Source organism: Cavia porcellus, unplaced genomic scaffold (assembly GCF_034190915.1).
Source record: "Cavia porcellus strain 051 isolate PalLab524CR breed Dunkin Hartley unplaced genomic scaffold, mCavPor4.1 scaffold_27, whole genome shotgun sequence".
In the NCBI taxonomy this organism is placed as follows: Eukaryota; Metazoa; Chordata; class Mammalia; order Rodentia; family Caviidae; genus Cavia; species Cavia porcellus.
This window is the reverse complement of record NW_026947510.1, coordinates 177,419-201,406: the sequence shown is the minus strand read 5'-3', so window position 1 is coordinate 201,406 and position 23,988 is coordinate 177,419. Positions and strand designations below refer to the sequence as shown.

General features: G+C 44.5%; 1 protein-coding gene across 3 annotated transcripts; it reads left to right on the top strand.

The window, feature by feature from the left end:
• The first annotated feature begins 211 nt into the window (after positions 1-211).
• Pex5 (peroxisomal biogenesis factor 5) lies at positions 212-18,421 on the top strand. Of its 3 annotated transcripts, XM_063237560.1 has the most exons (16): positions 212-235; positions 1,163-1,394; positions 1,694-1,729; positions 2,011-2,143; positions 2,376-2,507; positions 7,953-8,058; positions 8,550-8,640; positions 9,019-9,129; positions 9,384-9,476; positions 9,825-9,944; positions 15,104-15,247; positions 15,409-15,479; positions 15,808-16,020; positions 16,301-16,466; positions 16,758-16,915; positions 17,093-18,421. In XM_063237560.1, the coding sequence occupies exons 2-16, from the start codon at positions 1,248-1,250 to the stop codon at positions 17,292-17,294; spliced, it is 1,923 nt and encodes a 640-aa protein (XP_063093630.1). In that variant the 5' UTR covers positions 212-235; positions 1,163-1,247; the 3' UTR covers positions 17,295-18,421.
• The last annotated feature ends 5,567 nt before the right edge of the window (positions 18,422-23,988 follow it).

Sequence of the window (23,988 nt, the reverse complement as noted above, 5' to 3'; positions counted from 1 at the left end):
CTTGACCCACTGGTGAAGCGAGAAGGAGGGGTCAGGAGTGACTCAAGCACCTTCCTTGCTTGTGGTCGGACCCTATTTTCGTCTCCGGAACTTGTCATCATCCAGCGCTACTTCCCCGCTGCGCAAAGGAGGCCTAAGCACTGGGAGCAGACCTCGGTCTCCATGGAGCCGGGGCGCTGCCTGCAGGCCTAGGACGCTGGAGAAGTCTATAGAGTTTGGCTTCAGAAAACCTTGTGTTAGGACCTTTCTCTTACCTGAGCTTGGGAAGATCAATCAGAAGGGGATTTAGAGGGGAAACTGAGGCCCAGATAGGGCAGGGAATCCTCTGCGCCCCCAAAGAAGAGCTAGAATGGGCTGAGCCCAGAATTCCTCATCCTTGACTTTCCCCCAAAAGCCTAGAAGCCCATCTTCGCTCTGATTTTCTTTAGCAACCCAGATCCCCGCAGAGCTCAGAGTCGGCCTCCCGGAACTTCCTCTCTCAGGGGCTCTGCCCCTTTAAGACTCGCGGCTCCTCCCGTCGCCCGCGGCTGACGCGCTGGAGGACCCGCCTCTAATGCAGCGTCCTACGGGCCTCGGCCTCCGCGAAGCGGTCACGGCGCCTTTAAGGCAGGCCCCGCCCCCGGCCCCGCCCCCGCGGCGCTGCCCTAGGCTCTCCAGGTGCCCCCGCAGGCCGTGCAGCGCGGCGCGCGGGGGTGAGCGCAGGGGCCGGGGCGCGAGAGCAGCCGAGCTCCCCTGACCCGCGGTGGCCGATCGGGGCCGGGGCAGGGGAGCGGCCGGCGGCCCGCGGTGTTGGGGTGGTCGGTGGTCGGGAACCGGGGACGGCTGAGCCGAGCGGGGGAGGGGCTCAGGTGTCGGGGGGATGCCCTTTGGCGCCCAGCTGAGGGGCGCAGCGGGCCGGGCTCGATTGGCTGCATTTCGGCTGTCCCTTGCCCAGCCGGGTCCCCGTCAAGTCGGTGCAGCGGCTCTGGGTTGCAGGCCCTCTTTGTGGGAGCCGCAGCTGGCCGGTAGGGTGCCCACTCTCCACGGGGTCCTGTTTCTCTCGGGGGTGCCCGCTCCCCACCGGGTCTTGGAGAGGCGGGCCGCAGCCAAAGGCTTCGGACGGAGGGGGCCCGTGGCCGGCGTCCTGGCCCGCGTGGGACAATCATCTGCCCACCTCCTCTAGGTAGCGGCTGAGTTGTTGCCTGGGGAAGGTCTGGCTTCGGGACCTCAGTGCCAGTCCTGTGCCCGTCAGAGAGGTGGTGGTCACCATGGCAATGCGGGAGCTGGTGGAGGGCGAATGTGGGGGTGCCAACCCACTCATGAAGCTGGCCGGCCACTTCACCCAGGACAAAGCCCTTCGGCAGGAGGGATTGCGGCCTGGCCCCTGGCCCCCAGGAGCCCCTGCCTCTGAAACTGTGAGTGTGCTTTAGGTGACGGGGGTGGAGGGTACATTTGCACGTTAGGGTGACTACACTCTCTGTTGTTGCTAGCAATAATGGTTACCATTTAGTACTATGCTAAGTACTGTGCGTCTTTAAGTTGATGAAGGCCCCTATTTTACAGACATAGAAATTGAGGCTTAGGGAAGGTTGATGATTTGCCTAAGGTCAGGTACGTGGTACAGCTGGAATTTGACTCCCGTTAGTGTCTCACGTGCCTCTGGTCTCATTGCTGTACTATATTGTTTTTCTTTTTTCTTTTTTTTTTTTTTAAGGTCTCCAAGCCTTTGGGAGTAGCCTCTGAAGATGAGGTACGCACAGCAATCTCTATTTTGCTCTTCTCATTGTAATTTTTTTTTTTAACCTTCACACTTGAGTTCATCAGTATTCAATGTTTGGACTCTCCAAACCGATGAGCTTTTAAAAAGATTTCTTGTTTTTTATGTTTATGGGTAGAAAAATGTATTTTTTTGTTTCTCCAGTTTATATTTCATTTTCTTTGTGTCTGACAGCCGTATTCCCCTCCAGTGGGCTCTCTCTTTCTGGGGTCTTCTGATCTTGGGGGTCTACCTCACCGTCTCTTTTTTGGCAGTTGGTGGCTGAATTCCTGCAGGATCAGAATGCACCACTTGTGTCCCGTGCCCCTCAGACCTTTAAGATGGATGATCTTCTGGCAGAGATGCAGGAGATTGAACAGTCCAACTTCCGCCAGGCTCCTCAGAGAGGTGAGTCCAGAATCTGGTGATATGAGAGATCACTGTTTTCTGTACAAGCAAGGCCCAAGGGCTTCCATATTTGGATGCAGCCAGCATTGGGGAATTCAGATGTGGAGAAGACAGAAGGATTGGGGGGATGCCCAAAGTGTGCTTAGCGTTTCCATGTGCACTTAGAGTTCCTTAGATACAACGGGATGATATGTATATATTTTGTTTTTTCTCTGTCTCTGTATCTTTTAAGCCCCTGGTGTGGCAGACTTGGCTTTGTCTGAGAACTGGGCCCAGGAGTTTCTTGCAGCTGGAGATGCTGTGGATGTGACTCAGGATTATAATGAGACAGACTGGTCACAAGAATTCATTGCTGAAGTTACAGGTGAGCCTTGGCATTTTTGTAGGTTGTTGGACTTGACTTTCTTAGGTGATAATAGGGAATTAAATAAAAACTTTCATAAGATATACTGGATTTGAACTGGATAAAGGTTTTGGGATACAGAATGAGGAGTTAGATCTACCTCTTTATTGTATGGAGCTTTGTTACTGTAGTTTAGTAGGGAACAGCCAGAGGTTGAATGAGTGGCAGAGTTGCCCAGGAAGAGGGAAACATTCACCACAGTGTTATGGTTTCAGGTAGTAGGTCATCCTCAACAGGACTGGGGTCTTGGAAGATGTGATTGTGGAGTTCACAGGCCCTTTATATCTGTGGGTTCCTCTTGTGGACTCAATCAACTGTGGATTGAAATATTTGGAAAAAATTTGGGTCTGTGCTAAACAGATGTAGACTTTACATTGTAAAAATGTTGCAATTAATCTAGAGATGATTTAAAGTATTAGGAGGATATATGGGTGTATGCAAATACCATGTAGTTTTATATGGGATAGAGACTTGAGAATCTAGAGTTTGGTATCTGTGGGGTGACATGGGTGTTCTGAGAACACTCCTTTAGGGATACCAAGGGATGGTTTTGGAGGTCAGAGGACCATATTATGATGACAAAAATTGGTGGCAGGTAATATTTACGTACTGTGCTGTGTTCTGATTTTTTTTTTTTTCTTTCTGAGACAAGGTCTTGCTATGTCATTCAGACTGGCTTTGAACTCATTATGTAGCCCAGAACTCACTGGAATCCTTCTGCCTCAGCTTACTGAGTGCTGGGAGTGGCGGGATTATAAATGCTTTGAAATGTATTATTTAATCCCTTTGAGAACCCTAGACCCTGGTTTATAGATAAGAATGCTGAGGTTTAGAGCAAAGCAATTAGCTCAAGTTGACTCAGGTTTGTAGGTGGTGATTGGGATTTGACTTTGGGCTTGAATGATTCCAGACCTTATAGATTGAACTGTTAGGCTATTCTTCCAGGCCTGCTTGTGGTTTTCTTTCTTTGTTACAGACAAATTTCTGAGGGTTACAGCCTGATTTTCTGTCTTTGAGAAGGTTCATTGCTCACTGTCTTTGGGACTGATTCCCTCCCTCCCCCAGGCTGTGTGCTGAGGAATGAGGTAGAGGGAAGCCATTATTTTGAGCCTGTCTCTTGCTGATTGCTGATAAAGAGAAGCATTGCTCACCTTTCCCCAGTTTGAGAAATCAAAAATACAATAACAAGGTACAAATGGACAAAGTTACAAAGATTCTACATCAGTGCTGGCATACCTAACTGCAACCCCAAACACACTTATTTTTTGCAAAGTGCCAACACTTCTGTTGAACCTGAGTCCTTTTTAGTTTAGAAAAAACAGCTCATACTTTAACATGTCTTGTCTTAAAAACAAATAATGTGTGTGCCATAGGTTCGCCACCACTGTTCTGGACTCCGAAGGAAGTCATATCTCCATAGTTTCTGAATATTTTTGAAATGATTAATGGGGCTTAAATTTTTTTTTTTTTCTTTCACCATTTCTGTTCTAAAGGTAGGTCTTCCTCTACATGCAAGAAAAAACTCCCAAAACCTCATAAGTAAATCTACCTTTAATAAAGTCTCTTGGTCCTTTTTTAAAATTAAGATTCAATTTCCCAAGGATAGCTGGAGTTAAGGTAGAATGGTGCTCTTGTGTTCATTAATAGTGGTAAACACTGCATATTCTTGAGCTTGTTTGATTGTCACATGATACTTAGCAGGTAGATGTGCTTTTTTGCTGTTGTTTAATCTAGGAGATGGCGTGTGCTACGTATATGCTCCACCACTGAGCCACATGCTCAGTCCCTATAATATAAAATGTTGACATTTTGCAGATGAGGAGACCGAGCTTTGGAAAGATTTTTTCCAAACTATTCGGTAATAGAGATGAGATTAAAACTCATGCCTTTTTGGTTCTAGGGTCCATACTTTCGATAATCTTCCCTGTGGAATTGCTTTAGGTTAGAATCTGAGCTGTAGCAAAGATCTGCTGCCAGTCAAACTTTCAGTTTTCACACAAACCTTAAGCTTAGGTGTTATTTCTTGGCATACAGAGTTCTGTTGTAAAGGGTAGTCACCAGTCATTTTCAGTAACTCAGGAAGGAGTAACTCATTATTATCAGCCTTCAAGATGGATGAGATTTTTGTTAATTTTTCCAGAGTGCTTGCAATCCATGGAATCTTCCTTAACTTTTAAACAACTTTTAAAAACATGTTGAACCTGTCTTACCTGTTGAGTCCTTATTGGAGAGCTCTTCTGTTCTGTACATTTTTCTGGACTGAGCCTGTTCCGCAGAGGCAGGAATGTGGGCACTCAGGAGGTCAAGCTGAGCTGTGTGAAATCTATCATAAGTGTGTCCTGTTGCAGCAGTATGTTGCTTTGCACATAGTAGGACTTTGTTAATGAATGGAAATTGGAAGAAAGAGGTAAATGATGTTCATTTTCTTGTAATTCATTTCTCTTTGACTTTCTCGTAGCCTTGGTTAACTGTTGCTTAATGGATTAGGTAGGTTTTAAGACAAGAGAAGATAATATTTTTTAAAATCTTACTATTTTATTTAAGACATGGTCTCACTAAGGGCTTTAACTTGCTATGTAATATAGGCTGGCCTCTTAGCTTACAGTTCTTCTGCTTCAGCTTACTGAATGCTGGCAGTACAGGTGTGTACCTCTATACCTAGATAAACTCTTTTTATATGTCCACGTGTGTGTGTGTGTATCAATAGTTTTATGTAGGTTTATCATATTTTTAGATTTGCTTAAGCACCATTAAAATCAAGACACAAAAATATTTCATCACTATGTGAAACTTAGTTTTCAGTCTGCTGTGTTTACTGATAAATCCCTCCCATCCTAAATCTTCTGGCCAAATAATTCTGCAACTGTGTTTGCTCAGAGCTGAAGATAAAATGCATCTTTTAGTGTTCCTGAGTGCATACATCCTCGGTTGGCTTGGTACATGAGGCTCATAGGGTAATCGTGAGATATAAGCCTGCAGTTGCGTAGGAAGAACAGTGGACCACAGTTAGCAGAAGATTGGCAACAAACCTCCCTGGATGGTGGAAGAGGCTGTGGAATAAAATGAATAATCTCATTGTGATGTTTTCTGGGTTTTGTGTGGGTTTGCCATGAATTGCTAATATTTGTTACTGTGTGTTTTGGTCACAGAACTCCTTATGAGATAGCTGTTATTATCTCTATTTTATACATCAGGAATAGAAATGTAGAATGCCGAGAAACTTGTCTGTAGACATACACAGTAAGTGGTGGGGTTGGGATTTCAGTGAGGGTAGGTAACTCCAGAACATACATTTGTTTTTCTCTCAGTGCTATTCGTTGATAAGACTCTGAGTTTCTGATTTTGAGCTTGGCCTAGAAGGAATGAATACATAATGAGAGACCGTAGGAGGCAAACATTACGAATTGGATTTAGGTCATTGGTTCTAACTCTGACTGACCTTGTGACCTAGGACAGTACCCCCCTTTCCTTGGGCTTAGTTACTTCAATTTCAGATGTGTGCAGGTGGATCTGATTTTTCTGTGAGGATTTCTCAAAGACACTTGGAAGTCCAGGTTGTTATTTTGGTATTTTTATTTGGTTCTTTTGTTGGAGCAGATTGCCAGTGCCAGGAAATGGTGTCTTTTCTGGCTAGGAGATGTGGCCAAATGCCAAATTACAGTAATTTGAGGACGACTTTCCTTCCTCCCGGGTTTTTTTCCCCATCGTGTGCCTCGTGTCTGTTGTGAAGTACAGGTGCTTTTTAGTTTTTCTGTTGCTTCTGATCGTTGTGAGGAGTGCTCCACAGAAAAGTTCTGGGAATTTGGGGAGCATCTATTCTCTGATTTGAGGAGTCTGTGTGGCCAGAATACATGATGAAGCACTGGAGAGTATGGCACAGGGACTACTTTCAACAGAATGGGACTAAGCGCCTGGGAGGTGTGATGAGGTCTGTTGGGGAGTGTTAGGTATCTCCTTCTCTGTCTCCATGGAAAAGAATGATAGGACTCTACAAGAATTAGTGAGCAGAATTGGGGTATAATCATTGAGAGTCCTTAAAATTAGGAGATGGAATCCACGACCAAAGATAAACTGCAAACCATATTTTAATTATACGATACATATTCTTTAGGTATTCTAGGATCCTTGACCCTTGGTTTTTTAGATTTTTAACATTATACTTTCTTGGATTTTGAGATCTTTGCTGAGATTATTTACGCAAAGTCTCAGCTAAAATGGAATGAAAAGTTTTGTGGTACAGCAAAACTAAGGTGATAAATCTGCCTTCTCAAGAGTTAAAAGCAGGCCGAGCATGGTGGTGCATACCTGTGATCCCAGCATTCAGGAGGGTGAGGTAGGAGGATCTTGAGTTTGGGGCCAGCCTGGGCTGCATAGTGTATTCAAGGCCAGTCTGAATTACATAGTGAGAACCTGTCTTAAAAAAACCAAAAAACAAAAAAACAAAAACCAGTTAAAAGCTATGACACATCTTCAGATCGGGGACAGAGACTGGATGACTGTGTCAGTGTCTGACTTCTGAGGCTATGCGGGTTCTTTTACCCTGTAGGAATCCTGCTTTTTTTGTTGACCGTGTTGGTTTTTTTCTTTTCTCCTTGCCCCAGGACAAAGTCCTGAGAGTTTAGCATGCTCAGTTACTTTGTGCCTTGATAATGTTTATTCTGATGTTACAGCAGTGCCCTTTGCCACTACAGCTTCTAAAGATAATTTTTGCAATTGTACTTAAAAACATGGCCTCCTAAAATCGAAACCGGATCTGGGACTTGGTCTGGGTGGTGGTGTTGAGAGCAGGAGCATTCATACACAGGAGTCAGTTATGTGCTTCTGTTTGGCACAGGCTCTATACTTTCATGTTTGTATTTTATGTCTTGTTTAAAAATGAAAAAAAGGGCCAAGGACGTAGCTCAGTGACACAAGCGCCTGCCTGGCAAGCACAAGGTTGTGAGTTTGATCCCAGCGTGGTGGGGGTGGGGGAATGCATTGGGGAGAGTAGACCCACAGTCTCATTCTAGCCAAGCCTTCTGTTTCTCAGGGTCTTGGTTGCATATTGTGGGAGACTGAAGCTCTGACTATGGGGGTGGTGTGGCACTGAGTAGAGAGAGACTAGGCTCCAGGTACTGCTGAGGGAACCGGAAGCCCCAGTGTTTTTTTCTGAGGTCTGGGTGCTTCAAGAGTTTGGCTCTTAACGTTTCTGGAGCCTCCTAATTTAATCTCCCATCCCAGGCTCCTTGGAATGGATGGTCCATTGGAGAGGATATTGAAGACTTAGTAGAATTTTCTTTTGATTGGGGGTTTCTGTGGGGAGTAATGGTGTCTGCTTTGGCTTCGTTAGAGGATCTGTTGAGGATGAGTATTACTTTCTTAATTCCACATTGAACCTGGGTGACTTCCCAATTCTGTTCCTTGCAGACCCTTTGTCAGTGTCGCCTGCCCGCTGGGCTGAGGAGTATCTGGAGCAGTCTGAGGAGAAACTGTGGCTGGGAGAACCTGAGGGAGCAGCCACCACCGATCGCTGGTGGGTCTAGGTTCCTTGTGGATCACTGTGAAAGGAGTAGGAGGATATCAGGGTTTTCCTAGCTGCTTCTAATTTGCATTGCTTTTTTTTTTTTTTTTTACTTTATTGATATTTCTACTTGTATCATTACTCCTATGAACTTATATTTTGGTTACAGGTAAGAATCCTAACTACCTTCTCAGAAATTTGTAACTTTGAATCCCCTGTTGTTTTAATGTTGAGCCTGCTGCTGTTTGTTCCTGGTCTCTATAGCTATGTTTGGGAAAGGGAGAGGTTAAAAGAAAAAATGTAACTAATACAGTGTTTTCCCACTCCTGCTGAAATGTCCTTCTGGAATGTAATTTACTTTTTGGGTTCTCAACAAGAGATTTTTCTGTTTCCCTTGCCTTTTTTCCCGTAGAACCATAGCTGCCTTGGGCTAGGATTGGGGGAAATAGCAGGAAGGTGCCGGCAGACTGAGCTGTGTGATTAGGTTTCCTCACCTATTCCAGGTATGACGAGTATCATCCTGAGGAGGATCTGCAGCACACAGCCAGTGACTTTGTGGCCAAGGTTGATGATCCCAAATTGGCCAACTCTGAGGTGAGCGACCTCCCATCTTACTGTGCTCAGGAGACCTGGTCTTGGAAGCCAAGGTCACTTGTCTCACTCTGCTTTCAAGAGGAGAGGAGACTGTAGGTCTGTTCCTTTCTTCCTAGATAAAGAGACTTAGGATTCTGGATTTTTCCTTCCAATATTCTTTCCCTAATTCCTTGCCAGCTAACCTTTTGTCTTTTCTAATGCCTCTGAAATCTTTAGAGGCAGAAACTCTTGTCTTTTTTGCTCTCGGATATTTTTGGCCTATGTTGTTTTCAGCTAGAGGTGGCCAGGGGAGGGACGAGTGCAGGGTCCTCTTGGGCATGGTTGAGTGCACACCTGGAAGTCCTCTCCCAAGGTGCCTATGTGTGTCTCTGTGCCCAGTTCCTGAAATTCGTGCGGCAGATTGGAGAGGGCCAGGTGTCCCTGGAATCCGTTGCAGGGTCGGGCCGAGCTCAGGCAGAACAGTGGGCAGCAGAGTTTATACAGCAGCAGGTAGGACATTGTCACTTCCCAGCCTGTTTCAGGCAGCTGGTGCCCTGGACCTGGGCCTCAGTGTTGTGTGGCTCCACATGGGAAAGGGATTTTATCGTTAACTTGTCTTGGTAGCACCCAGGGCCTGAGTGGGTGGGATAGAGAATCTGAGAATGTTCTCAGAGTCCAGGCTGGTGGTGCTTAGTGGGCCTTTAGTCTGGGTTAGTGGGAAGAAGGTGGATGGAGGTGGTGCTGACTTTCTTTCTTTGTCACAGGGTACTTCAGATGCCTGGGTTGACCAGTTCACAAGGCCAGTAAACACATCTGCTCTTGATATGGAGTTCGAGCGAGCCAAATCAGCCATAGAGGTGAGAGCAGATAGAGTAGGAGTGGGCTCCCGGTGAGCAAGTGCTCCTCTGGGGAGGGTGGTGCATAACATGCAAGGCAGGGAACATTGTTTCTTAATATCCCTGGCCATCTGGGTAAGTTAGAAAGGATTCTGCTGGTGATTTTCAATATGCAGACTCCTGGCCATCACTCCTAACTGCTGTTTGACAATTTAGGGTGGGACCTAAGAATCTGTATTGAAAATAGTCCTTCAGAAGCTTACTTGTCACCCTGAAATTTAAGTGCCCAGGGAATGCATCCCAGAAGCCAGAAGGCAGTGTAAGATGGTCCTGAAGGCTCCTCTCTCTACTGCCTTCCTTCCTTTACAGTCTGATGTCGATTTCTGGGACAAGTTGCAGGCAGAGTTGGAGGAGATGGCAAAGCGAGATGCTGAGGCTCACCCCTGGCTCTCGGACTATGATGACCTCACCTCTGCTTCTTATGATAAGGTAAGAACCCAGATTCTAGGACTTTCTTAGTGACTTTCCTATAATAAGAATTTGTAGAATATTCACACAAAGGTCATTTCAGTATTTTCTTAAGGTACTTTCTATGAAAAGACAATAGAATCATACCTTTGCCCTTGTTGTTCTTCAGTAATTGAACATAAGCTTTACATGCTAATAGGAAACTCTTGTTAGTTACGAAAGCCCAGGGGTGTGGTGCTATGCAGGATGCTTGTGCATGGTGCATTAAGAGCACCGCTTTGGAGGTCTGACTGAGGCACGTTGAAAAGATTTCTGAATCCTTTGGTGGGGACTATCTCCCTGCCTCCAAACCTTAATATATAGCTAGTATTCTTTTAAGTTCAGAAGTTCAGTTAACATTCTAATCTTTTTCTTTCTTTCTTTTTTCTTTTTTTTTTTTCTTTCTTTGAGACAGAGTCTTACTATGTAGTCCAGGCTGGCCTTGAATTCAGTATGTCTGGCTTTGAACATGTGGCGATCCTCCAGCCTCAACCTCCGGAGCTCTGGGATTGCAGGCTAATCTCTTTTTGGAGGTACCAGCCACGTGTCCAATTTAGGGTTTTAAAGAATTAAAATAATTTAAGTATTAGAAAAATTTCCCAGCTGATAGTGGTAAAAGATGATTGAATTTTGCATATAGCATGTGCTGTTGACTTAGAAGTATAAGTTACATCAGGGTCTAACTTGGGGATTATGAGAATATTTGAGGATGTGGCTAATAAGCTCCTGATGTGAAGCATGAGGAGAAAGGGGAAGAATTGCTTGATTTTACAAAAGGCAAAACAGGATGTGAATGATGCCTTTTCTTAGCCCAGATGTGACTGGGGAAGGATTTTGAGGCTAGAATCAGAGCCTGAGATGTACACCAGGGTGTAGGAATCTTGGCACAGTGAGGGAGCTGTGCAAAGCCTGGGCAGAATTCAGTTCAGGATGCCTCCAAAAAGGTTAGGGAGTGGTGGTGCATGCCTGTAATCCTAGCTCTCTGAGAAGCTGAGGCAGGAAGATCACAAGTTTGAGCCCAGCTCAGGTAATGTGGTAACTCAGCAAGACTCTTTGTCAACAGAAAGTAAGAAGAGAGAGAGGGAGGGAGAGAGAGATTAGGTTTTGAGAACCAGTGAAAACTGAGTACTAGGAAAGTACATCCTTTTGTTCATGATTCCAGTCTGCTCTCCTGGGTTTTCCTGAGAACTGTAAAGGAGAACTACTTTCTTGGGATCTTGCTCTGTGTTTTGCTATGATTCAAGTTCTTCCTATAGAATTCAGATAAGAAAGAATGAAAAGACTTATATACAGACAACACTTTTATTGTTTTGTGTTAACAGTTTGCTAAGTTACATAAACCCCATTAAACTCCTGAGTGGCAAGTGACACATGTTAGATAAAAATTTCCATGCTTTTGATAAATGTAGACATAGTATTCACTTCATATGAGCATTTCCTGTTGGCATTTATTATTCATATATTTATGATGTGCTGTACAGAATACATTTTTTAATTGAAAGCTTAAAAATATAATTAGATTTTTAGATTCATGAGCCCATTTAACATTATTGCTACTTTGAGATGTTGTAAAATTAGGATTAGAAAAACTTGAAATAATGTTTTGTGAAAAATATTGTACTTTATGGGATGGGGCTATAGCTCAGTGCCATAAGTGCCTCCTTGGCAAGTGCAAGGACTTGAGTTGGATTCCCGGTATAAACAAACAAACAAAAGAAATCAGACATGCATGTGTAAACATTGCATTGTTTCGCTAGAGTGAGAAGCTGAAAGAAACAATGTGTGTGTGTGTGTGTGTGTGTGTGTGTATGTATGTAAACATGATTAAGATAGTTATTACTGATTTCTCTGAATTCATTGAAGAGAAAGATTTGTGCTGGTGCTGTTGGGACAATTGAATGCAGATGTCTTGTGCTCTGAGTGACTGACTTGGGAATGGCAATGCTCTGTGTGTGTTCCATTGTTGCTCTTGATTATTGTGTTTTGAAATTTTGTTTTATTTTTCTCTTTGAAATAAAATGGATCTGAAAAAATACTGTTCTTTATTGCTCACTATTAGTGAGCAATTCAGACATAATGATATATTGGCTTTGGTTAGAGTTTTCAGAACGTAACAGTGATGTCAAGCTTATTCTGCACTTTTTCTGCAGATATTTCCCGTATATGGGGGATTGACCCCAGGGCCTTCACACTGAGCTGCATCCTCAAACGTTTTTATTTTGAGACAAGAGTCTTGCCAAATTGTCCACACTGGTCAAATTCTTGCCTCAGATCCCAGAATGCGGGAGTCATAGGCATGTGTCTTTATGCCTGGCATAGTGTTCAAAAATTCCTCTCAGGTTAGTAATTGATGAACCCTCCAGGAGAACAGATAGCAAGGCCTGAAGGAAACTTAGAGATGGCTGTGGCTGAAAGATGATGTTATTTGTTTGTTATTGTTATTGTCTCCTGAAGACGCATGCAGGACATTCAAATTGATCTTGGTGGTCACATGCAGGCCATTGTCTCTCAAGGAAGTACCTAGAGCATTGAGGATAATACCTATTAATAGTAGTATTTGAAAATTTTGCTAAGGCTTTGGTTAATATTCTCACTTGATCCTCCTGGTAGTTTTGAGAGGCAGAAATAGCGTTCATTAGAAAATGGCATTATAGATGACAGTAACCTCTCTTTCCCACGTGGGTTCCAGCATGGATTGATGATGGGCAGCAGTTGAGGTTGAACATAAAAGGATTTGTTTTGTTGCATTCTGAGAGTCTAGGGCAGTGGCCAGCAAACCAGGCCTGTGTAATAAATTCACCTGCTGTGCTTTTTGTAGATGGCTCAGTAGCTGAGAATAGTTTTAACATTTTTAAATGGTTGAAGAAATAAAAAATGAAAGAGTAATATTTTGTGACAGAAAAATTAAATTTAAATTTTAGTGGCCATAAATAGATTTATTGAAAAAGACAGTTTTCAAAAACGTATGGTGTGTGGCTGCTTTTGCACTACTGAGATGGAGTTGGGTAGTTACAGCCTAAAATATATATTGGTTGGCCCTTTACTGAAAATTTGACTCAGATTGGGTCTAGGGTCCAGAAAAGGTCTAGAGTGCTTTTCTGCCAATTGAGGTTTTATTTTGTGTGCATATGATAATGGGGAATAAATCCAGGGTCTCATACATGCTAGGCACATGCTTGACCCCTGAGCCACATCTCTGAGTACTGAATATTGTACAAAGATGACCCTAATGCAGCTGTACCAACTTCCTGCCATGAATGTAATCAGTTATGAACTACAGACATCTATTTGTAAAAGCCCAAGAATTTAAAGAAAGATATTCCAAGGTCGTCATAATTCTCCCCATAAATGTACTTTTTATGTGTCTATCATGAGTCCATCTCTAGCATAGTTCAGTTCTTGAGCCTCATTGTAATATTTTAATTTTCCTCTGTGACAAGTGTAATTTGCCATTGATGGCTTAGCATGGTTTAACACTTTCTAGTAATATTTGTTTCTGATTCTATACTGTTTCTCTAATGAAATGACATGTCATATTTTTCTTAGATACAGTTTCATTCTGATTTGTTCTTTACTGTATTTTAAACTTTTGGTGCATTGTTTTGTGATGATAGATACTTATTTCCCCCGAAGAAGTCTTATTTTCTTGTCTCGAGTTGTCAGGCTTACCAGAGACTTTCATCTTATCTTCCTGCTTGACATCAAATGCCAGTCCACAAAGGTTTGTAGGTAGTATCGTAACTTCTCAAATGAAAAATCCTAGCTAGAAGAGAGTAGAATCCCATGGAAAGTATTCTGTTGTCCAGATTTTGTAACCCAGCTTTCAGTTACTACTTAGATACAGATTATTATTCGTAGTTACTAAGAGTGAAATTGGCTAATAAACTGACATCTTTCAGATGTTGTCCAGTCTGCACATATGCCTGACCTTTTGAACTAGGTAAGAGTTGCATTTGAATGACAGGGTTTCTGACTCTTAAGTTGCACTTTCTTCATACAGTATCACATTGTCTTAGTTGCTTTTCTCCTGCCGAGACAAAATATCAGACATCCAAAGTTAAAGGAGGACAGGTTTATTTAGCTCACAGTTTGTAGAGGTTTCAGTCCATAGATGGCTGGCTCCAAAGGAGGGTGACATGGCAGAGGCATTGCAGGAAAATAGTCCATGGCAAAGCAGGGCAGGCAGAAGACAGCCAGCAGTGAAGTAGCAAGCAGCAAGCAACCACAGCAGCTCCTTTCTGTCCTTTATGTTCTATCAAGGCTGCCTGCTCTTAGGACGGACAGTGCTCACCCACAGAGGGTTTCCCCCCATGATCCAAACCAGTCAGTAGACTAATTCAGTAATCATATACCCTTAATGTCCACATCACACACTTCATCCCCGGGTCATACACTCTAAATCCAGCCATCTCTGAAAAGCCCTAACTACAACTGTGAAGCTTCAGGGGGACATTTAGACACAAACCATGACACATTATTCAAGGGTAATAAGAAATGCACTTTGAATAGTTAAGGAGAGTTTATCTCATTACTGTGAAAGCAAGACCTGTTAGGAAATGTGTTTTGTCTAGTGGTGAGACATCAAGGATGTGGGGACACAAGTCTGTGAAGACGTCATAAATCGGCTCATCCCCAGCATGGGTCAGAGTCTGTAGGCTTGTCTGACTTTTCTCTTACTTTTTTTTAATACCAGGAATTGAACTCAGGACTTTGCTCTGGTACAGGCAGGTGCTTATGCCACTGAGCTAAATCCCTGGCCACTTTTCTCTTATTTTAAATAGTACATGGCAGCATGAATCTGACAATGAACAATTTTACTGGAGTCATAGTGAGTCTTTATATTATGGAGAAACAGCATTTAATTTGGGTGCTTCTGTGGAAGCCCCTGAATTTCTGTTCTGGTCATTGTCCTTGCTGCTCTGTGATGATCACTCATAGATAGTTTCCTTTCTTTCTTTTTTGGTTCTTTTAAGACCGGGTCTCCCTGTGCAGTTCAGATTGGTCTTGAATTCACTATATAGCTCAAGTGGGCCTCAACCTCAAGATCCTCCTGCTTCAGCCTCCCAAGTGCTGGGATTACAGGCGTGTACCACCATGGCTAGTCCTTGGGCCAGTATTTTACTTGCTTGCTTTCCTTGTAGGGCTACCAGTTTGAGGAGGAGAATCCCCTGCGTGATCACCCTCAGCCTTTTGAAGAAGGGTTGCTGCGACTTGAGGAGGGGGACCTGCCAAATGCTGTGTTGCTGTTCGAGGCAGCTGTGCAGCAGGATCCTAAGCACATGGAAGTGAGTGGCCCTTCTTTCTGCCTGCTACCACCTGAGCTGAGGGTGACTCCCAGAGGGTTTAGGGCCTGGGCCTTGGGGGAGTGAGAAGGTGAGTGGAAGAAGCCAGCAGGTGGATGGAAAGACAGCTTCAGCAGTGCTAGGTTCTCTTGACTTTCCTCTAGGCTTGGCAGTACCTGGGTACCACGCAGGCCGAGAATGAGCAAGAACTCTTAGCCATCAGTGCACTTCGGAGGTGAGTAGCTAGAGGCTTAAGGCCAGGCAATTCTAGGGTTTGGTACATAACCTTCTGATAGGAGCCCAGAACCAGATCCTTGTTTTCTTTCTGGCTCCTGCCTGGAGTGGTTTCTCGGATGAAGCGCTTGGGTCTCAACTGAGTTGGCGGGAACTGGTTTTAGTCTGTCACTAGATTTTCATTTCATTTGTGGAATCTGGTTGGTTTGTTGGCTGCTAAAACTTTTTTCTCTGATCTGAGACTTTGTTAACTCACTGTTAGATCTTGGGGTGCTGATGGGTGCCAGTGTCTCTGCAGATACCACTCCTGTTTATCCCTATCCAAACAGGTGTCTGGAGCTGAAGCCAGATAACCGGACAGCTCTAATGGCTCTGGCTGTCAGCTTCACCAACGAGTCCCTGCAGCGACAGGCCTGTGAAACGCTGCGAGACTGGTTGCGCTGCACCCCAGCCTATGCCCACCTGGTGACACCTGCCGAAGAAGGGGCTGGAGGGGCTGGACTGGGATCCAGCAAGCGAATCTTGGGGTCTCTGTTGTCTGAGTGAGTATGAGCTGTTGCTGGGTGAGGAGCAGTCATCTGATTTCTAATAGGGGCATGGCCTTGGTTTTAGAAGTTTGGACAGACTGGGGCAGGGGGGCCCGAGGAATCAAGTTGCAGGAGGCTCTGCATTCTGCAGGGCAGTGCTGAGTCAGAACCCGGCATGGCTGATACCATGATAAATCTTGGGGATAGGACTGACTTTTTAAGGACTTACTTGAGAGGTCAGAATATAGATATATCCATCTATTTACTTTTTTGATGCTCTTTCCTCCTTGTCTAGCTCCCTGTTTCTTGAGGTAAAAGAGCTCTTCCTGGCAGCTGTGCGCCTGGACCCAACATCCATTGACCCTGATGTGCAGTGTGGCTTGGGTGTCCTCTTCAACCTGAGTGGGGAGTATGACAAGGCGGTGGACTGCTTCACAGCTGCCCTCAGTGTTCGTCCCAATGTGAGCCTCAGGAAAGAAATAGCAGTGGGAGATGGCTCAGGGCCCTGTGGAGGAGTTACTTGTGCACAGGCTGGTTCATTCATTCTGCAAGTGCCAGCAGGCTTGGTAGAGCAGGGAGCAGGAGGGTCTGCATGGGGCAGGGGATTACATTGTGCCACAGAGGAACTGCCGAGGAGGACAGGATGTGCTGGTAGTACGTAGTAAGGAGCCAAAAGTAGTGAAGTGAGAGGAATGGGCAGAACTTGATGTGAGCCCACTCATGTTCCCAGCCCTTCTCCATCCCTGTGCCAGGACTATTTGCTGTGGAATAAGCTGGGGGCCACCCTGGCCAACGGGAACCAGAGCGAGGAGGCGGTGGCAGCGTACCGCAGGGCTCTTGAGCTGCAGCCTGGTTACATCCGGTCTCGCTATAACTTGGGCATCAGCTGCATCAACCTGGGGGCCCACCGGTGAGAGCACTGAGTCCCCAGTGAATGCATTCTTTTTTTTCTTCCTTTGGGCTTAGCTCCTGATTCTGTGGTCCTGTCATTTGGCTGATCGACCCCTGCTTTTTGGTTCCCCTCCCTGACCTACTTCCTCCCTCTGCTCCTGTGCTCACCAGCTCTCATTCCTCTTCTTCCCCACAGGGAGGCTGTGGAGCACTTTCTGGAGGCCCTGAACATGCAGCGGAAGAGCCGGGGTCCTAGGGGGGAGGGAGGCGCCATGTCGGAGAACATCTGGAGCACCCTGCGTTTGGCGTTGTCTATGTTAGGCCAGAGTGATGCCTACAGAGCGGCAGATGCTCGGGATCTGTCTGCCCTCCTAGCTCTGTTTGGCCTGTCCCAGTGACAGTGGGATGGGCTGCCTTGTGAGTGCCCACCTGGAGGCGTCTCTGCCCTGGATGTGACACCCTCTCCCACAATGGGCCTCCCAAGGGGGTGGGCTGATGACCACAAGCCGTATGGCTTCTCAGGAGCTGCCTCAGCATAGGGATGGATAGTCCAGGTTCTAGCTCCTACATAATTGTAGGAAAATGAGCTGTTATCTGTGTCCCTTGGTAATTCAAGGGCTGTGCATCCAGCTACAGATCTCTCTCTGCTCATCATGCCCTTTCTTGGTGCTGCTTTTTGGGTAGGACCCAAGGATTTGGGTAACTGTTTTCATCAGCTGCCATTTCTGATAGGGCCTCCCACATTTGTAATGTCTGTCTTTCCTCCCACGTGACTGGGAATTGGTCATAGTCCAGCTTCTGTGGGCAGATGCGTTAGGAGGTTCTGCTATGCATCTGTAATGATGGTTCTCTCTGGGCTGGGATATGGCAGATGTTGGCCTGTTGGACAGAGAATGGACTCGATTTGGTCTCTGCAGAACCGAGCATTGGTACAAGGTGCTTACAGATCTGCCGCTCTTGGACCACCCCTTCTGTCTGTGAGCTTGGGTTCCCCAAGCCTTTGACACTGATGCGGTAATGTTATCGTAGGGAGCAGCTACAGGGCCAGTTGGCTGTAGGGTAGGCGAAGACTCTGGCATGAGCCTGGTGGGGGCTCATCAGGGTCAGATCAAGGGAGTGCAGGGTAGTATAATGAGTACAGCAGGACCTCCTGGAAAGACCTAGTTAGGAGTTCTGCTGACTCTTGTAGAAAGTTGGTTCTGAGATTTCTATCTTGCCAAATTCCTAGTAAAGAGAGGGCTTAGTGTTAACCACAAGCCTTTGCTGTGCTTCTTCAAATGTTTCTAGGGGAGGCTGGAAACATCCCCCTTCTCCCACATTACCTCTGCAAGGTCAGGATGAGGGAGGAGAGGAAGAGGTTCCACTGTCCCCTGCATGGGAACTGTCTGAACCTCCACTGAGGACTGCAAGCCTCTTGCCTAACTACCATGGGCCCCAGGTTCCATCCTGAAATTTATTTTTCTTTGTATGAATATGTGTAAATGATTGAAAAATAAAACTGTAAAATATTTGTATGAAGATTAAATGGAACTGATGTGGGTATGAATTCCAGTGCTGGTCATGGGGTTGGGGTGGTAGGAGTGGGGCTGGTGTTTGTTTTTCTTTTCTAAATGCTCATTGATACTTTGATGACCCATTCTTTCTAGAGGTGCTGCAGAGTCACCATGTTCAGGGAGTGCCTGAGTTGGCAGGTTAAACAAATGTTTTAATGTTTTTTACATTTAACAAATTTTTACATTTGTGTGGCTATTTATAAAGGAAACATGCAGTGCCATATAATTGCACGGGAGGATTTTTATGTTTTATTTTTTTGGGTGTTTTGAGACAAGGTCTTGTTATATAGTTCAGGTTTGCCTCGAATTCACTTGTACAGCCTAGACAAACCTCAAACTTGGGAGTTATCCTTCTGCCTCAGTCTCCCAAGTGGTGGGATTACAGGTGTGCACCATGCCCAGCTTTATTATTTATTTTTGTGTGTTTTTAGATCTAAAAGTTTTCAATTAGCCCTGTCTCCTCTTAATAGGAAATGTAACAACAGCCAATCAAGATAGGCATCTAGAAGCTGGCCACAGTGACACATATCTGTAATCTCAGCTGTTGGGGAGAATGAGGCAGGAGGATCAAAAGTTGGAGGCCAGGCTGGACAGTTTATTGAGGTCATGTCTCCAAAAAGAGGGACACTTACCCTGTGGGGGGAATTTTTAAAAAATTGGTTTTTTGAGACAGGATCTTGTTACGCAGTTTAACCTGGCCTTGAATTTGCTGTGTAGCTCAGGCTGGTCTCAAATTCTTATGGTCCTTCTGTCCCAACCTCCCAAATGCTGGGATTACAGCAAGTGTGGGCCACCATACCTGGCTGTGGGAAAATTAAAAAAAAAAAATTAAACATATGTTTGGAGATAGATAACTGTTAGAATGAAAAAATGTATGAAAGAATTGCCTCAATGACTTCAGTAAACTATCCAGGCAGTTATCTATTTAGCTGTTTAATTTTACTGATGAATCCATTTTTGGGGATAAGGCTGGATGTGGTGGTGTCTGGCTGTAATCCCAGGACTCAGGAGGCTGAAGCAGGAGGATCACTGTGAGTTGGAGACTACTGTGGGTTACAAGTGAGTTCAAGTCCAGCCTGAACTTAATAGTGAAACACACTCTCAAAAAGCACCAAACAAAACAACCCCTCCCAAGCCCCTCAAAAACCAACCCCTCAGAAAACCCTAACTGTGTAAAGAGACGGGGACACGAAAGAGGTGGTAGATTGTTTACAGATTATCTCAAGGAAAAGTGATACGAGGATAAGAAAACAGTGTGGTGAAAAGTGATAACATTATTAGTGATTTTCTTCCTACTTCGTTATTCTTCTTGATAGTTTCCAATTTTTTTTTTTTTAGTATGGTAGTTTTACAGAAAAGAAAGAAAACATCGGAGGGGAGGGGGATAGTGACAGAACTGGCATCTGCTGCCACCTGGCTGATCACAGGCAGCTGTGCCCTGGGCTCCAAAATGTGCTAAGCAATAGATGTGCAAGGTCTGTTTCCCACGCCTGGGCAGACTGAGGCCTCGGTGTCCACACTACAGGATTATCGGGAAGAAAGGCTGGTGGAGGGAATGGCTGAAGAGTTGAGCCACCTCTTGGCTTAAACTACATATGGTTCATTTGTTTCATCTGCATCACCTGCTTTTGGTAGCAGGTGAAGATGTCTAAGAAGATACATTCCCTGAGTGATCAGCTCCAAGTACATGTGATCAGACTCTGCCAGTGTTTCCAGTGCCCTGGTGGGTACTCAGCTCCTTTGCAAGAACCAAGACATGATTCACAGGAGTAACCAAGTCCTTGCTCTCCTAGCTCGCAAGCTAACTGGGAAGTGAAGAGACCAAGGTGGTGTGGTGCCCTGAGAGTCCAGGGAGGTGTGGGGGTGTCAGGGTGGTCAGAAGGCTGAGGCTGTTCTCAGGAGACGGCATGGTGGGACAGCCCTGAGGGATCCTGGGGAAGAGGCTGTCCAGGACCTGGGGAGCAGGTGCAGAGCCTGTGGCTCCATGTTCAGTGAGTTCTGTGTGTGTATGGTGGGAAGGCAGGAGCGGCTGAATATAGAGGCCAGGAGTAGCAGAACTGGACACCACACACTCCCTATTCTGTCTCCTCACACACAGCCTTGCTGCTAAGGGAGGTCATGCTCACTGCCCGACTCAGGGCCATTCCTTTTCCCTCTGTCAGCCTGCTCAGAGGGCCCAAGGAGATTTGCAGAGGTGACGTCCCAGGTTAAAGAGCACATAATGCAAGACATCAGCAATAGCAGCAGGCAGCATGGAGTGGATCAGAGTGCAAGAGCAGCCTGCATCTTTATTGCATAATTCTTACACAGGTTGTTATCACATACTTACATTCTTCTGTAGTGCTGTAACGGCATGTGTGTTTGTCCACTGTTAAGTCATGGTCACATAACTACTCTGCTACGTGCTTGTGCTACACAACCGGGGTCACATCCCCTGGTGTCCTTACATTCCCCTTAGCTTTGAAGCAGTGTGTCTGATTCTCCTATTGAATTGTCTGCTCAGCACACCACTGAACCTGCTTTGTGGTGGCACAAGAGACTTCACATTGCCAAGGTCAACAACGCACATTTATTTCTCATCTTAACCTAATGGCGGCCTTTGATCAGAGGCAGTTCTGCTGTGCCTGGTTGTGTAAGTTGTTTTGCACTGCACAATTCTGGGGGCACGGGGTGCTCCTGACATGGTCCATATGTGATGTTCTGCATGTTGTGCAGTGCAGAATCTGCATGCCTGTATTCACGGCTCCTGCACTGATGACTGCTCTCCACCTTCCTCTGCCATTGCTGCTTTTTGTCTAAGGTCCTTCCTTTGTGGATTTTCGACTACTTTTTAAAAAACTAGCCATGATTATGCACCAACTTCTGTTTATCTTGAAATTGTACAAACAGAACAAGTACTAAACTTTCTTGTATTTTACAAAAGAAAAGCTGAAGTGAAACTGTAGGTGTGCTGAACCTCAGATAAATCTTCAAAGCAAGACGTATTAGTTCCTAAAAGATTCTTCTGAAGTTAAAAAAAACATAATTAAGCTAATGGGTTATTATACTGACAAAAATACATGTTTCTTAATGGAGCTATGTTAACTTTTAGGGACAGTAAACTTAGTCTCCTGTCTCATAGAATTTAAAAGAAAGCAGTGATATCTAAATGAAACAAAAGCCTCTTAAAAACTTTTTTTAAAGCAAGGAGGTTCAAAGCCAGCCTGTGCAGTGAGCTATGTAGTGAAGGCTGGCCTTGAACTTGCTTGTATAGCTCAGTCTAGTCTCAAATTCATAACAATCCTCATGCCTTGGCCTCCTGAGTGCTGGGATTACAGGTGTGTATCACCACATCCAGGTGAAAGCCTCTTTTTTTTGGTATTAAAACAATTTAAAAATCTAATCTACCTAACTTCATGTTTCAAGGGAAAAAAGGATGTATAATCTGAAAGCAACATGTTACACCATTCATCCTGAAGACAAGAAATTCATTGTGGCATGATGCTTATTCATCTGTTTCTTAAATGATGTTCTTGAGCAGTTTGGTCCTTGTCCTGCTCGCCTGGCCTCAGGGAATCCCTCCATACCTGGAGCTATCAGTATCATTTCAGTGCTGATGACAGTCCATCCTAGATCTCTACCCGAGTACCAACATGGCACTGTTGCTATGTTCTGTCCCTGACGTGTGGTTGTTCCCTGAGTACCTTTGCTGATGCAGAACTATTGTGATAGGTTAATAGGCCACGGTGTTCTAAAGACCCACAAAGGTTGGCAGCCAGGGAAGGTACTGCCAGTGGTTAATGCCAGCCATTGCAATAGGAAATCATGATCCCTTGCTCAGGTTCAGGACGAGGGCCATTGCTGATCAGAGAGGAGGCCATGTCTCTTTGAAAAGAATGCCATGTGAGACACCAGTATATTCCAGAAACACTTGCCAAATCTCTAAAGGGGCCAATGGCTGGTACCAGAGTAACCTACTTAGGGAAAGGACAACACTCAGATCTGGAAGGAATCTGAAGTGCTCTTGTGACCTTGTGTTGCATAATGGAGGGTGAACAGAAGCCAGGAAGTAAGTGGGGTCCCAAATCCTTTTCATTGTGGTGGCTTCCTTCACCCCTTTCCCTTTCCTGTTTAGTACAATTAGTCATTATTACTGAAAGCGTCACCCTCTCCCAACGTCCTAGACTGGAAACCTTAAATCCCAGCTCTCATGCTCACATTCCATCAGTTGCAAAATCACAAATCTTTTCTGTTCATTAAAATTTTTCTGTAATAGTACATTTAATCCAACATGTATTTTATAAAGTACAATAATGAATTCCTTTCTACAAGAACCTCAGTACCAATGAACAGTAAGGATGTCATCAATAACATTGAAACTTTGTTTTACTTCTTTGCTGTTTCTTCAAAAGTGACTCCATCCTGCTTTTTACAGAGTACTTCTAATCAAGAATGTATATGCTTCCTGAAATAATAATGTATTTTTGAGTTTACCAAAAATAGTGTCATTCTGCTGTTTTCTGGCATTTGCTTTTATTCACCGAACATTCTGCTTCATCAAAGACTCATTCATATTTCAGTGTACAGCTGCATGTCGCAAACATGCCACAAATTACTGGCCCTTCTTCACTGATTAACATTTAGGTTGTTTCTATTTTTGGCTGTAATGAGCAAATTGTTGCTATGAATCATTCGTGGTAGCTGTCTCCTAGTGCACATGTGCGGGAGATTTTAGGGTATATACTGAGGAATAGAATTGTAGAGTAGGGTTGAGTTGTGAATGTTTAAGGTAAGGAGCCAACTATGGTGGCACAAGCCTGTCATTCCAGCATTTTGTGAGGCTGAAGCAGGAGGATCATGAGTTTGATCTCAGTGTGGGTAAATGAGTGATTTAGAGATCCTTTCTTGAAATAAAAGATGAAAAAGGGCTGGGGATGTAGCTCAGTGTGAGGGCCCTGGCTTCAGTGTCCAGTATGGAAAATAAATATTTTGTGTACTAAATTGTTTCCTGAGGGTCTCAATTTCCATGCCACCGTCAGTGCTTGAGGACTTCTATTGTTCTCTATTACTACTACACTCAGCGCTGTTGGACTCCAAAATGTTGTCTGAGTGGATATTGTTAGACTTACTGGTTTTTTTTTACATTGTAATCACTTTCAAATAGTATTTCATTGTGATTTTACATTGTCATGACTTTAAAATAGTATTTCATTCTGATTTTACTTTATATGTCTCTGATTAATACAGAGATTTGAACAATTTTAAGTGTTTATTGGCCATTTTTAATTTACTTTTTTTTTTTTTTTTTGTCTTTTTCCTTTTTATCAGTACCAGCGATCGAACTCACGACTGCCTGCTTGCAAGGCAGGAGCTTATGCCGCTGAGCTAAATCCCCAGCCCCTATTGGCCATTTTTTTATTTAAAAGGAAAAAGGAAAAACAGAACAAAACAAAACAGTCGAAGGGTACAAATAATACAGAACTACAAAAAAAAAAAAAAAGATATCACCAGTTAATAGATTACACACTATTATCTTAGAAACGGTGCTTCAGGTCACAGG